At 35.3% G+C, this 16,006-nt stretch overlaps 1 protein-coding gene across 6 annotated transcripts in view; it reads right to left on the minus strand.

Moving 5' to 3' along the window:
- Window positions 1-16,006, minus strand: part of ELP4 (elongator acetyltransferase complex subunit 4) — a 127,410-nt gene that overhangs the window by 72,053 nt on the left and 39,351 nt on the right. For all 6 annotated transcript variants that reach the window (XM_056493594.1, XM_056493593.1, XM_056493592.1 and 3 more), the window contains exon 7: window positions 13,426-13,614. In XM_056493594.1, coding sequence (XP_056349569.1) covers window positions 13,426-13,614 — 189 coding nt within the window. The remainder of the gene's footprint in view (window positions 1-13,425; window positions 13,615-16,006) is intronic.

Raw genomic sequence — 16,006 nt, forward strand, 5'->3', positions numbered from 1 at the left:
ACTTCTTAGCATTTTTCCCTCTAAAAGTTTCTCTCTGCACAACATGTGGCTCTAAAGCTTCAAGCAGTGTTACCATTTCTCAATATATTTGTGATTTTTAAGTGCTGCCTCATGTCATGTGCTACAATGTACTCTCATATGCCTGAAATAAGCTGTTTTCCACATGGTTTTCTTTACTTAATTTTATACAGCAGAAAGAGACATTCAAAGGTCACAACAGAGATCTTCAGAGGGAAGTCAGAAAAATGTTCTTAAATGCCTTGACAATGTCAGTATTTAATGAAGAAAAAAAGAAAAAAGAAACACATCTGTGATAAAAAGCAAAATATTTAAGATAAGAAATAGTTATCTTAAAGGTACCTGGACAGCTGGTATAACACTCTTGTTCTTGGTGGTTGTAGGTGCCACATTCATCAAACCTTCAGGGGTATCAAGACTAATCACCTCAAAATACCCACTACAATTACAAGGAATCAGTTCTGCAGCTCCAGGTTATGGTTTTGTGGCTTTTATTTATTTTTAAGTATTTTGTACATTTTGCACTTCTTTTCTAAACTATATGACTGATGCTTATTCTGACAAGTCAATTTAAATACTACTAAACTATTTAATAATAATAATAATTTATCAGTTAGGAGCAGGGAGACTAAAACATCCCCAGACTATGTTAGAATAGTCCATGCATTGTACTGACATTAAAGGTTTATTAAAATTAAAATATTAAAGGTTTATTAAAATGGTGATCAGCATCCCAACTGCTCTCATGAACCCACATTTCAGTTACCATTATTTTCTAGCCACTGAGAAGCTTACAAAGCAGATATGAAAGGTGAAAATTTCCTGCTCCTGCCAAAGAATAAACTGAATTCTGTTCTCTGACCTCGACATGAAGTTGTGGCCTGTCTGGAGCAGCCCAATCTGCTCAGGTCACCACTGATCCCATGGTACCTTTCCACCCCCTCCCTTCCCCACCTTCTGGGCCAGATGGCATCAGATCCTGGGGAGGGGTCTCTTTTCAAAGCTGCTACTTGTGCCCAGGCCAAGAGCATCCATCCCTGTGGAATCAGGGAACCTCCATTTCACCCAAAAAGTCTGACCCTGGATAATGATGAAGTGGTGTCATCCTGCAGAATTTCTTTTCTGAGGAACAACATAAGTGATGTGAGGTAACTCCAACCCCTAGACTGTGCTATTGTATCTGCCCCTGAAATAGTAAAGCTGACTTGCAAATAATTTCCTCTTCTAGGAAGAGAGACACAATACACTGTATTTTAATGGAATCTTTTGGTCACATTATTCTACAGGGGCAATCACATAAAGATGGTATAAATCTAAATCTAAAGTAGTCAGTGACCTCTATAAACCCACAGACCAGAAATTACCATCTTTTGTCAGTTTTTCAGGAGGCTGCTGGATGCTATTTGTAGAAGCAAGAAATAAAAAACTTTTATCTAAATAAATAAACACTGATGATTCCTGGAAACAAAGCTAAACTCCTCACACAGAAAAAAATCCTATCCTTTGAAACATTATTTGATGTTTTTGCTTGCCACTTTTGATAACAATGGGTTACAAAAACTGTGGAAAGAAAGGTGTTCAACCATCAGCAACATATCCCTATCACTGATGGTCCTGCAAATCACAAGAATTTGGTTTTAATTCTGGAAGGATTCAAGTGAGCACAGCACCTCAATATTTGCCTGATATGTTGATTTCATCTTTTCCTCTAAAAGGGTTTGCTTTCTTTAATGGTTTTCCCTTGTCCCATGTGGATTTTGTTTTTGTTTTTAAAGTGTGTCAAAATATTCCCCTGGCTTAATGCAGTGTATCTCGGGAAATATTTTGCACAGTGAATGGCCACACCAAACAGACATTTGCTTATGTGGCATTGCTGCCATAGATCTGTATCTATCATGTATTTTCTAGTTTGCAGTGTTCAGCACATTAATGTCCAATCAAAGCTGACGTCAGCACACAGATAGTTGTGATGTATGGCACACTGACATAAACACACAAATCATGTTGCCCCATCTGGGCTCGAAAATTTAACAGAGCTCCAGATCTTCCTCCAGCCCCATACAAATATACCTCCTGCTTCTGGCATAAACTTGGCAGCTCTGGAGGTGAGCCAGGACATGGTTAGGAGGGAAGCCAGGAATGGTGAGATTCAGGGAAAGAGTTTGTTGGCAGCTAGAAGAGGTATTGTTTTAAATTCTACTAAAAATGAAAAAAAAAACAACCCCCAAAACCAATCCGGTCTTGGAAAGTTTTCAGTCTTGCTAGATGTACTGCAGCTTTTCTAAATTAGTTAGTTCAGCCAAAATATAATTATTCTAACAACATGGTAGCAATCCTGTTGTGCAGGCTGGGCTGGGCATCCATTCTATATCTTACTTTGAGCTACTGTTTGAGACAGACATTTTCTTTTAAGTGCAAACTTGCAATATTTGGGTTCAACCAAAGTGTACTTCCAAAACATGTCAAGAAAATCCATGTAGAGAGCTGGCTATGGAAATGGGAACTGTACATGTGTTTAAGCAGCTTTGGGGAAGGGCTATTATGGAAAAAGACTGCTTTGTCTTACTAATTTATTTTCAGAAGGTAGATACCTTTGAGTAATTTCTTGTGCAGGTTTAAAAATATTTATTTGCAACAAAATAGGTTTACAATGTACCATGTTCTGTGTTTGAGTGTAAAGCCTGGTACTCTACCAACACAAATTCATGCCTAGCTTGTATGCTCAAACTCACACACTAAAATTAATTTTGTCTGTTTCTACTGGATTGAGTTCTTAATGTACCACAATTTTATCATGGCTACTATTAATCAAATCAATCTTGGTTCATCTGGATTTTGTATTAGGAAAAAAATCTGTCTTTTCTTCTCTGCTCTAATTTCTAGTCCTCCTCTGATTTCCTGTCAAAATTTCTCTAATACCCCAAATTTGTCCTTTTGTTTTGTGAGTTTCTAAAAAATTAAAAACCTCACAAAATTCCTGACATGAAAATATTTAAATTCTCAGTCCTTGCACTGCATGAGTAAAGAAAAGTCAGAAAACGGAAATTTTTCTTAGGACAGCCTCAACTTTTCTACATAGTACATATAAACAATCTCAAAATTTAAAAGGAAAACAAGACACTCATGTTGAAGATCTACAATGAGATACAATTTTCACCTATACAAATACTTGAATTGCAGGGGCTTTTTTGCATATATTTGCATTTTTATTCTGATCAGCACATTAACATAATTTTGATATGGACTTACATACTGCATTGAAAAGAAAATATTTTAAGAGCACATCCCTTTTCAAAGAGATTAGGCCTGTATTTTGGTAGATGGCTACTTTTTTATATTTACATTCTGGTAATATAATCCCATCACTGATTTTATTTTAAAACATTCAATTAAGAATTAATACATTGAATCCTACTTCAATTTCATCACCTCAAACACTACTTACAAATATTGTTTGACTTGGGACAAAACCCACTTTAAGGATTTTGTATGACAGCAAAGTATTCAAAGAGGAATTCAGATACTCATCCCAAGTCCAGGAAAAATTGTAATTGGAGGCAACAATCTCTGTTGTTACCAACAGGTGAATCCACAAATCCTGACACTTCACTTGAAAAAAGGTTTCAATAATAAACACCAAGTCAGTTCATGGAAAGTAATATGAATCTCTTGAACTTAAAGCAAATTTTGGTGTGAGAATTTTCAAGAAAAGCTAAAAAATTGGTTGTATTTTTTAAAAAAATTCAGTTACATTATGTCATAAAGCTGAAGTAAGCTTAGCACTGTAACAGGGACAGCCACACTAAAATGAAATGTGGCTGGATATTCAATAAATTAAATAATTCTTGATATTTTTGTGAGATTATCACACAATGATGTGGTAATGACTTCAAAACACACAAATATTTACCACTTGTCATTACTACTTAATCTCCAAAGGATTTTACGTTGGAAATATAAATTATTAAGAAACATAGCTTAAAAATTTATGACCATTTGTTAATAATTACTGCTCCAAAAATTGCAGAATTACCCATACACCTTCTTTTGCTAAAAGAAGTTAAGGAAGTTAGCCCCTTGTACTAGTTTTGAGATCCACCCAGTTTGTGCACTTCTTGATAATTCACAAAGCTCCAAAAGAAATGATTACCAACTGTTCTGCCAAAAAGTGCCATTTGGTAACTAATAAAGACTGTAAACTATAAAATTCTACAAATCTTCTAATTCCAAAATGATTAGCACTGTTTACAGTGTTTGCACACAGCAAATCCACTGACTGAATACTGAATTTTGGCTCTAAAATGAATGTACACTCAGGCCACTGGAACACAAGATGACCATTAACAAATTTTGATGTGCAGAAATCTGTACCAATCTCACAAGAAAACTGAGCACAACTGTGATGTCTTTGCTGGAGGACAGATACTCAAGAAATAAACTCAGAGGATTTGGGGATTCTGACTAATTAGGCATCTTCTTTTACCTCTGAAGAACCTTACTGGCTACAATAGAACCCAGGGATAATATCCTTCTGTAGGGCTGAAAGCAGAGAAACACTGATTTTGGTTGACTTGTTTACAGTCACAATAGCATTAGCTAATTAGTGTGGCTAATTTAAAGCAGTAAATAATACCTTTGAAAAATTTTATACAAGTTTTCCAAGCAAAGAAAGGATGTGTAGTGAAGACAAGAGAAGGCAATTAGATACAACCTACTCATAAAAATGGGAAGAGAGTAACAAAGCATCTGTTGGTCAATATGTTACACAACATATTAATTCCAGATTTTGGTTGTTCTCTTAAGGTTGCTTTTAATAACATTTGTCTTGATAGCTGTCTCTGCTGTGGGAACTCTGCAGTGTTTTTGCATATTACCATAAAATGTCAGATGAAGGTGGGGTGACACTGTACAATTAATTTTGATATATTTTCAGGAAGAATAATGAGCCAGGAAATAAAAATTAAATATCACACACTAAAAAAAAAAAAAAAAAAAAAAAAAAAAAAATCTTTAGATCTTCACTGGAGATGGACTTGAGTATTACTTGAGCTATGAAAGCATCTAAGGCCAGCAAACCTTGGCACCTTACAAAATAAGAAGTATGCCTATTTTGCCATTGAAGGGCAGACATAAAGGCCAACAAAATGAGAGATCACTAAACAGAGATAAATTAAACAAGTCCATAACAGTTGCTGCTGCAGCCTAAAAAAAAAAAAATGAACCAAGTCTAGTAGTTTAAATCAAATGTTCCATCTGTTGATCTCCAAGTGCTTCACAAAAGACAGGCAAGTGCTGCATTCCTCATTTACAAGTCAGTGACAAGCACAAAGGTGTCATGTGAGCTGTCCAAAGCCAAAAACCAGACAACAGTGAGCTGGGATCCCAGCTCAGCCTCTCACTGCAGCTCTGCCTCCCCCCTCTATTTGAGGCTTGCTTTAGGAGGCTGCACCCATGGCTCTGGGGTATCAGCAAAACACTTGGTACCATGAAGATGGGGTGGGATTGAAATCCCAGAAAGCTGGTGCTGAAAATCCTGTTATTATCTGGCTGGAAGAGGTGACAGATGTACAGTGTGTTAAAGGGTGACACTTTTTGAGCTGAATGCTGTCCAGTGCTTTTCTCTTCTCCTTCCTCAGCATTTGGTGACTGAAAGCACAGGCTGCAGGTGACTGTGAATTGTTCTGGGGTGTGGGGCTCTTCACAAGTCCTGCTGCACTGAGGAGATGAAATAAAGCTGATGGAGCCCTTCTCCAGTGATGGGTGAGAGTCTGGGAAGAAATCACTACAAGATCTGGGCTAAGATGAGCCCAGCACCTCCCTTAAACACTATCTGGTTTTCACTACTGAGACTGTCTCACTGTTATAAAAACATATAGTTAGGAATCTATAGGTTATTATTTGTCTTTAAGCATAGAAAAAATGAACTGATCATTTGAGAAGGTTCCTCTAGAAAATGGAACACAGAAAATATTCCATGCTACAAGTTGGTCATAGTGGAGTATAAAACAGAGATGCAAAAGCAGTCTGAAGAGTGAGTCACATTACAAAAGAGCCACAACAAAACTGCAAAAATTACATATTTGAAGCCAACTGGCTTAACTAAAATCCTATGACTCCACTGGGAATCATTCATTACAAGAAAAAGGTTTCAGGAGTTCCTTTTGTTACCATTTGGCCTGATAAAAATGTCACTGCAGCTTTCTTACCAATTTAGAAAGGCTAACACTCACTGCAACTTTAATTCTTTAAACAGTGCATCTCATTTTATTCCCAGGTGACCAAAAAGACCCTGCATTATTATTTCAATTAACAGCACACAACTATCAAAAGGAACACCTAACTGATGTCGATAATCAAGTGGCAAGATTCTGAGATATAAAATCATTTAAAAAACTAATCCCTTATCCAGTATAAAATTATAGGCTGTCATCAGGAGCAGGCTGGCAAGGCTGGGTCCAGATGGGAAACTGGCTGGGCAATGTGGAAATGATGGGTAGGCTGGAAACGATGGGAACCTAAGGAAAGACATGACTGCTCCCTCTGCTGGCAAGGTCCTCCCCTGCTTTAATTTTTAACTAATGAGTAGGCATTTCTTTAATTATTTAGGATCTAGCCAATAAATAATGCAGAATGCTCCTTCCTCAGTCTGTTGCTGTGTGTTTGCACATTTTTGAACTTATGGTGCCCTATTTCACTAGAATAATTTGCCATAGAATTAAGGCTCAGATGGATGTCTAATGGAGAGTTACTGGCTTTATATTTTAATTATTTGTAAAATGAAAAGCAAGATTAAGCTATTTAACCTTCCAAATTCTGTATTTTACAAGGTATACTCATTTCCTATTTAATTCACACATTTAATAATATTACAGCAAATTGCTTGCCATATTTTCCCCTAACAAGGACTCCTTTATGTAGCAGTAAAATACTATAAAATTAAACATTCTGCAATACAAACATACTAAATGACACATCATAACAAAACTGTATCCTTCTTCCACGAGGAAAATTCATGACCAATGAATTCAATGACAATGTTTGCATTAAAACTTAATTAAAAGATGAAGATAAGCCATTCATTACTCGACTTGTGATATAAATTAATAGCTGCAGCAAGAACATTTAGAAAAAAAAAACCTGTTCTAAGATTTTGGCCTACAACCAGAAGCTCCCAGAACAGGAGGGATCAGCTTTTTTTGCCCACTGTTCTCATCTGAATCCTGGCTGAAAAGCTACTCCAGCTCCCAGCTTTCCAGAAGGCTCCATCCCAGGAATCCTCGCCTGCCATTTGGTTTGCTGATTTTAATCTCCCAGGACTTTCTTACAGTGGCTCCACTATGCTGAACTGGCACTTGCTCCTAGAAGTGAGTTATTATTAAACTTGTAGGTCAATTGTGGCACTAACAACTCTTTGGAAGCTTTCAGCCACGGTGTACAATTTACTGGTCTAATTAAATATTAATTCTAAGTGTTACATTCTGTGGCTAAGAGCTTTTATTTTCCATCATCAGTCTGGAAGAGAAAGAGGTTACAAGGCTAATTTAATCTTTTTTTTTTTTTTTTTTTTTTTTTTTTCTTTCCCTAGCATTAAAGCTTAACTACACAGGCACAAAAACATCATTAAAGATGTAGTATTCCTTTTTATTATTATTATATTCTAATTAATAGAGAATGTCTAAACAAAAAGAGGTAGAACTGGATTCTGAAATTTCAGGATTTTTAAACAACACCAAAAGTTCCCATCAAAATCATCAAAATGTTTCTAAGCACACATTGCACAGAAGTTCAATATTTGGTTCTGTGAAAATCACTTAAGATGGACAATACATATGCAAGGATTTAAATGTAAAATAGTTTTACACAAAATGATTGTTCTTTGTTCTGGTTCTGTAACAGAACAGATAAACCCTATATTTAATCCTAGAGTCACAGGGCTTTTTTTTTTTTTTTCTCAAGAACCTAAACTTCTACTTCAGCAAAAAAAAAAAAAAATAAAAAAAAAAAGAAAAAGAAAAAAGAAAAAATATGCTACCTTCCATTTTCTAAAAATGGAAGCAATATTGCTTAAACTAATAACTCCTGTGGCCTGTATTATTTAAAGTCACTCTTCTAATCTTTACTTATTAGTGTCCAATACATGAGCCTCTTCCCTTCTGCTTCCATAACAGTTGTGTCCATGTCTGGACACTGGGCATTATATTAACTACTTAGCCCAGTAGCCAAAAGATTCCATATGCTTGAACAGATGACTATCTCCATACTGTGATGGGATATTTAACTGTTTAGGTCTGATGCTGTAGTTCAAAGACTTGGTTCTAACTCCTGCCTGATTTGCAGAGCTGTATTTTCAGTTTATATACATAATGTGTAAAATAAAATTGCCACGTTGCCTGTCCTTGTGCACTTCTCCAGTTTAACATCTTGGGAAAGAGATTTTTTTCATTAAAGAGAGATGGTGAGGATGTGCATATAGTGTCCCTCTAAAAAGTAAAATTTATTTAAAATGACAAGGCTGTTTTAGGCATGCCACTTTAACACACAGTGTGACTGTTCCTCACAATATTTGGTTAACAGACAACTAATATGTGGGGACAAAAACATGCTTCAGATGTATTTGTATTTGTTTCTGAAATGGATAACTGTTACCAAATCAGAAGTGGTAATGCTAGAACAAAGCCTCCTGGCAACCAAAATCTGATTTTATGAAACCAAAAAATACTTTTATTTCTTCTACAGCTCAATTAGCAAATACATCAGCAATAAAAGAAATTTTAAAAATACTGTTTCCCAAATTAAATTTTGAATGGGATACTTCCCTGAGCTCCCTGCTCAGTGAGAATTTTAAAGATGCTTTCATGAATGGCTAAACCCAAAATACTCATATCCTAAAATTATGTGGATAACCCAAAATACCTGTCATAAACTTACAACTCTTGATATTTATTTGTACATTTATTTGTTAAAATCTATGTCTCACATACAACAAAAAGCAACATGTAAGCAAGTAAAAAAACCCCAATACACATATCAGCATTTCATCTTCATGGTTTCTATTTTGCAGAGAAATTGGGAAGTTTCCTTAATCATGATATAGAAACCACACTGGATCTCAATACAAACCTTCTTGCAGCCACCTCTTCAAATACATTTGGAGGTTATTCAGCACTTTACACCAGTGAACTCAAAAGTTAGAGCTCTAAGGCAGGCAATCACTCTTAGTTCTTGTCATAGGAATAAGGATTTCAAACTGTGAGAAATTCACCAGCTATAGGAGTTCACATTTTATAATCCTTTATTAGCAATGGATTCTAAAGCACTGCATTGCTTGACTTTGGGTTTAGCTGCTAAATCACCCAGTGTGAACACAAAAGGCTTGGGATGTGAAGAGGTTTGTTTCTCAATTTTTCTACACTGAAATGTACAGTAACTCATGCACTTGAGTGAATTCAAAACATCAAAACATTAATATTGTAGGAAATTAATTTTTTAACATGCTGGATGAAATAATGAAAATACCTTGCTAAACAGAACTCCAGACTCTGAGGACAGGCTCTGTAAGAAGACTTATTCATACTGACTTTTCATTAGTCAATTAATTTCCCTTGGTACAGGCTGACTAATATGGTTTTTAGTCCTTACCAGTAATACCAGCTTGGAGCTCAAAATAAAGGATGGCTTTAACAACTGCTACATTTTCCCCATTGAATATAATAATCTATTCAAAAAAATCTACTACTACTTAAGTGATACAAAATTGGGAGGAACTGGAATAGAATTAAAAATATTATTTAGTATTTTAAGGAAAATGTTCTTGGATTTACTAATTATTTCTAGTAATTAAAGGAAAAAAAAACAATGGGGAAATGTTTTAAATTCTAATTTAGGACTTTTCCATTATAGACTGGTGATAAACTCTTTTCAGTCACACAATTGCACAGTAATTCTTGTTCTAAATTTAGGTATTTAAATGCAATGACTATCAAAATGCAGAAAATGACTTGCTCTTATAATATTCCTTAAACCTGGAAAGTGCAACAACAAATGAAATGCCTTTTCAATCTGCCCTCCTTGATCAATGCCAGATTTTAAAAATTGAAGTAATTTTCCCTTTTCAAATGTACCATATGATTTCTTAGGCACAATGCATTTTCAAGAAGCAGTAGGAAGACTTGAAAAATAACCTTCCATCAACTATTTTAATCACACTTGTAAGTAGCTCAATATTTATTACCTGACAGACAGTGTAAGATAAGAGTATGTTCAATCAGTAGAAAATACCAATCAAGCAAAACTTGTCACACCTCACCTGAATAAAAATCATAATTGGGTAAGTTTTTTGTGTCATTTTCTTGAAACCCTCTTCCAGAATAATGTATTCCCATTTTTGTGGTTGAGAAAAGAGAATTTTATTTTTTCTTCATGCACTGTTTGCCCTAGAAGTTTCATCAATAAAACCCCCAAAATCTGTGTGCTTTAGTGGACTACAATTTCTTCCAATTACTCTGGAAAAACTCCACACACAAACAGACTTTTTTTGCAAACTTTTTGTCTTTTACCAAAATAGAAGAACATCATGAACTGTCCCATCAGGCTGGATTAATGAGCATTATCTTTGGATAAATGCAATTCAAGCTATTAAATATAAGACAATGAATTGCTGGAATAATGAAGGAGCCACATTGGTGCATGTGTATCACAGAGGGAAAAATATCAAAGCAAAATCACTGTTTAATGCTATGTAATCACTGAAGAGTCAAATCAGAGATGAGAATGCAGGGGAAGTGAACAAACAATAATAGCACTAGTGTATTATGTTACTGTAATAAGGTAAAGTGACTGTTTAGAAACAGATTAAGGAGGCAGCATGAGTAAAATTACAAACAAAATACAGAAAATATGAAACAAGGAGGCTCATTTTAATCTCTCACTAACAAAAAAAAAAGATAATATATGAAAAGTAAAGGCAAAAATTAAACTTTCTGGAAAAAAAAAGAAACCAGGCAGATTTAATTTGTGAACCCCCTGTCACAGCACAACATGCAAAGTATTGGGCAAAATACATAAAAGAAAACAATTTCAGAAATACATATACACATACATATATATTTATGTATTCTTCATATACTTCATATAAAAACCAGAGCTAGTCTGGGTTGAAAAGACATTGCCCCTGTCAAAAATCAGTACTACCAATTGTTTTATCTCTTCTTCACTGGAATAACTAGTATTGGAGACTGACAGAGACAAGGTAAGTTATGTCACTACCAAAAATTTACTTTTTCATGACAAAGCAGGTAAGGAGGAAACTATTTTTTTTGTACATGTCATCCAGACAAAACTTTGATGAAATGTGATTTTCAACTTAGATGTCTTTCATGGAAATTGCACATGTGAAGAATTTACTTGGAGCCCACCCAATTAATTTACTTGGGGGCTGAACTACAACCTGGGGAGTTGAGGAACAATAAATAGGGGAAAAATGGGGAATTCACCAGATTTCAGCAAAACATGAATTCTCTTATGCCTTCAGTGCACTGACTGGAAGATTAAACAGATAAAGGATATGCTAGAACTGCCTTATCAAGTGAAACACATATTTGGAAAAGCAAATCCCTCTCTGAGTGTGCTGCAGAGAAGAGCTATTTCCTCTGCTTTCTGAGTGCAGCAGAGCCCTGAGCAGCAGCAAGGAGAGGGCTGAGCAGTGGGAAGGTGAGCAGCTGCTGTTATTATCTGCATGTTGGGCTGTCCCCTCATCTGGCCAGCCTCACCAATTAAGCAGTGCCAGGGAGGCTGGACACATGCTCCCAGGGGCTCTTTAACAGGCTTCTTGGAGAGGGCAGCAACTCCACAGCAGGGCTCTGGGAACTGGGTAATGTGGGCTAGGAGGGAGCCTCAGCAGCTTTGCTGCTCCTAATGACAGCTCTGCCCACAGTGCAGGGCTCAAAGGAGGATACACAAAGTTTCACAATTAAAACAAATAAAATTAATGTGCTCATGGCACCTCAGCAAAGATTCTGTACATAATGTTTCTTTTTTTTTAATTCAGAATATTCTAGCGCTTACTGTTAAAATTAAAAACTCAGTTATTTAAAAAACGAGGCATAATTTCAATCCTAACTCCCTGGAATTTAAAAACCAATCATCAACTTCTCAAGTAAGTTTGAAACAAACTTCAGTTTCTTTCTTAGTGACACTTCTGCACTTCTCTAAAATATAACTGTACTTTTTATTGGCATGACATATAAAGAAGATTACAATGGAAAGGGTTGTATTCCCCAATTATGGACAGGCAGTTCCAGTGTGTAAGAAGTAGGATGACAGCTTCACATTCACAAATTCTATTTCTTGCTTTAAATTTAAATGCCTCTCTTTCTGAAAACAGACTGCCACCTAACATTTAAAAATAGAGATGGAGGCATGTACTGCAAGAAAAATATTCACACCCTTTTTTACTTTAATAGTAAAACTAGAAAATTGACCTTCTTTATTTTTGAAGAAGTAATTGCATTGGTATCTAAATAAATAATATTTGCAGGTTTTCAAAGACCTTTAACAAAATGCAACACTTGTGAATCATGTACAAGCCAGGATTTAATCTATTGATAAACTCACCTACTATGAAAATATTTTGCATAATATGAGGTTTTATCCAGTACTTTTTACTATAATCAAATCAAATATCTAAAATTATAGGTTCTCTGTTCATTGTGAATAATAATTTTGCTTTTGCAAGTTCCTGTACCACTCACAGAACAAAAGACTATCTACATTTTTCCTTTTGCTAAAAAAGTTTATTTTCAGAGGATACATTTAAATCTCCATATACTATCAGGAACAATATTGTTAATTGCTTTTGATTTTGCAGTTGGGAAAATGACTGATGCCATAACTGGTTTGTTCCTAGCCCCAATATAAGAGGATATTAGAATCATAGAGCAAATCTGTACCTTTCAATTCCTGGCTTTATAAACAAGATCAGATATCATCATAATGAGAATGACAGATAAAGACAGTAGACTGAAAACCTTGTACTGATATTCCAAAAAGCATTTTGAAAGCATTGAGAAAGTGCATAGAGATGCTGTAAAAAATAATTGAAAAAGAGATTGCTATAGGTATTTGATTTTTTATAGTTTCTGAAATTTTGATTGTTTTTCCAAAAAGGAGTAAGACCCATATTTGGCATAACTGTTCCTAAAATAATTTTATACTTAAGTCTTGGTAGATTTTGCAGCATGACTCTCCCACAAAAGTATAAAACATAAGATACAGTCATGTTTTACATTCACCCTTTGAACAAAAAGATCTTTTAAAATCTCCAGAACTGCATTTGTTTCCTTACTATAATCTTGAGATTTTTGCTGCGTGATGTTCTAGCTCAGAAATCAGCAGAAGCAGCATTCCTACCTGGATAAGGTGAGAGGGCACTGTGATGATGCAGGCTGACAAAGATTTCCTGAGCAGGCCACGGAGAACATAGAGAAATTTTGTCAGGCTGTGAGGATCTTCAGGGGGATCACTGCAACAAACATCATCACCCCACAAAACAGAACCCAGGCTCTGGATTCCTATCCGTAACACATTCCTTTGTTTCTTCTGAAAAATAAAAAACAGGTATTTTTTAGGAGAAATAGAAATTCTAGAATGCATATCTGTAATAATTGTGTATTTTATGTAATCACAGTAATTTCAGTCTTATACAAATTGCAAATGGAATGGGATTTTTTTTCACTGCTTAGATCCTTGGATAAGCAAGTACAAATGTAATAGACACATGGAAATAGTGAGAACTACTAATTTGTATTTTTTAAGCAGCTAAATATATGCTGACATAAAATCCAGTAACTCTAGGCTTTTTATGCCATTTCAGTCCTCCATCATTGTCTCAAAAAGCAAGTAGAATAATATTTTCTCCCAGTTCTAAACTGTTTGCTGAAAGTGCCTGGGAGTAATCAAACACAACTTCTCCCTCTATTTTCACCTTTCTGCTTTCATAACCTGGCTATCCTGTTTGCTCCAGTTTCATTTTTTCTGCTCCTTCTGAGTGAACAAGGTTGGTGCCTTAGCTCACCAACACTGTCTTAGAAGTCTCCAACCATCATTTATGTTCCTAAGTCCTTCCCACTAATAAAAGAAATTGTAGTCACAACTGTGGAAACACAGATGGGACATCAGCAAATTATCTTTTAAGGACCACACCTTGATATAAGAGTTTCTGGTCTGCTTTCTGGCTAAGATAAAGCTCCTTTTCTGAAGGGAGAGATGATGAAGTCCAAGTTGTCATTTGTTTATGCAAAGTAAAATCTTATCTCTCATGATGACAAGTCTCATTTCTGCTTATTTGATGTGACCTTTCCTGGTGGTTTTTGGAAAGGATTTTAGATATATTTGCTATCAATAGCTGAGAGAGAGACAATGAACTCCCTTATTGAAATACTTCCTGCACAAGGTGATCAAAGAAACATTTCTAGAGTTCAGGGGTCATGCTTAAACACCAGCTTTCCTTAATTATACACACACCCCCACATATATATATATAGGTAAATACTAGTTTTGATAAGTAAAAGCTTGCAGGTACTTTGCACCACAGAAAAGTGTTTTGATATTAAGTGTAAATATTAAAATGTAGATATTAATTTCCAACAGCTGGAATAAACAGCAACTATCAAGCACAAAACACTGCACAGCTGCTCTGGAAATCCAGAGGAAAGGTTCTGACAAGACAAGAGGCTCCTCTTCAAATTCTTCCTTATCCATAAGGGGTAGAAAGAGCCTGGGGTGAGTGGACACAGTCTCACATGGCTCTGCATTTATCCACTTGTGTGTCTTACACAGGAGCTGATCTGCCAATTCCCTTCCAATCTCTGGGAAAGCAATTTATGTTCCAACTCTGGCACATTCTTTAGTCTCAGGCTTTGCAGGCTTTTAGGCTTTAGTTAGGAAAAGTGAACTTTTTCCACTGCTGCATGAAGATCAGGATAACATAATACAACACAATCTGACTTCTCTGTATGGTACCCCCTTGGATCAGATGCTCAGTTTTAAAAAGAATAGCAAAAAGAGAAGTTTTAATCTAATATTCTTTAATTACTCCTGATCAGAGCAGGTTTAGGCAATTCTTTATGTGCACTTAAGCAATGGGAAAAACCCCAGGCATTTAAGGAAACTGTTTTATCCAGATATCATGGATATTAACCAGGCAGTGCAAGCATTACATATTTCAAAATTTCAACACAAACATACATAAAACTCACAGAAACTTTTTAAATTAGAAAAATACTTTTTCATATGAGCAACATCCATAAGAACAACACAGAGAGGAAAAAACTTTTAATGGAGAGAGGATGACAGATGCTTATTTCACAACATCAAATCTTAAGAGTAGTAAAAGATTAAAAAAGATTCAAAAAAAGCTATTCCAACACCTGACAATATCAGATGTATTTATTTGGCCAGTAATAGAACTTCTGTCAGGCATAGCCCTGACACTTTATTCCAAAACTGAGAATATAAGAAAAGCATAAGTCTAATATTCTCCCACAACCAGCCTGCTGTAAAGAGTAGGATAACATTTTTTTAGATATACCATTAGATCTTTTATATTCCCATTAGTCTGGAAGTTTGGATTTAGTTTCTAATTTTTTAAAAACTTTTTTACCATGTAATTTTTGTAACAGTGTTTGATTTGTTAGCAGAAATTCTAATTATGAAGAATTCAGAAAACCCAACTCCAAGCCAACAAAAAAAAAAAAAAAAAAAATCCCTCCCAACAATTACCCTGAAAGCCTCCAAAGTACAAAAAAGAAATTTTAAGGAAATAGTTGCCTATGAAAGCTCTGATGTCAAACATGAAAGCCCCAAAATACTCTGGAAGAAAGAGGTACTATTCTATATAATTTAATACCATGATCAGTTTATAAAGGACTCCCACTTAATGATCAGCAGCAAGGAATTACTGGGAAGTTTTAGAAAGGATGTATTTGTAGCT

The sequence above is a fragment of the Oenanthe melanoleuca genome, chromosome 5 (genome assembly GCF_029582105.1).
Source record: "Oenanthe melanoleuca isolate GR-GAL-2019-014 chromosome 5, OMel1.0, whole genome shotgun sequence".
Taxonomy (NCBI): Eukaryota; Metazoa; Chordata; class Aves; order Passeriformes; family Muscicapidae; genus Oenanthe; species Oenanthe melanoleuca.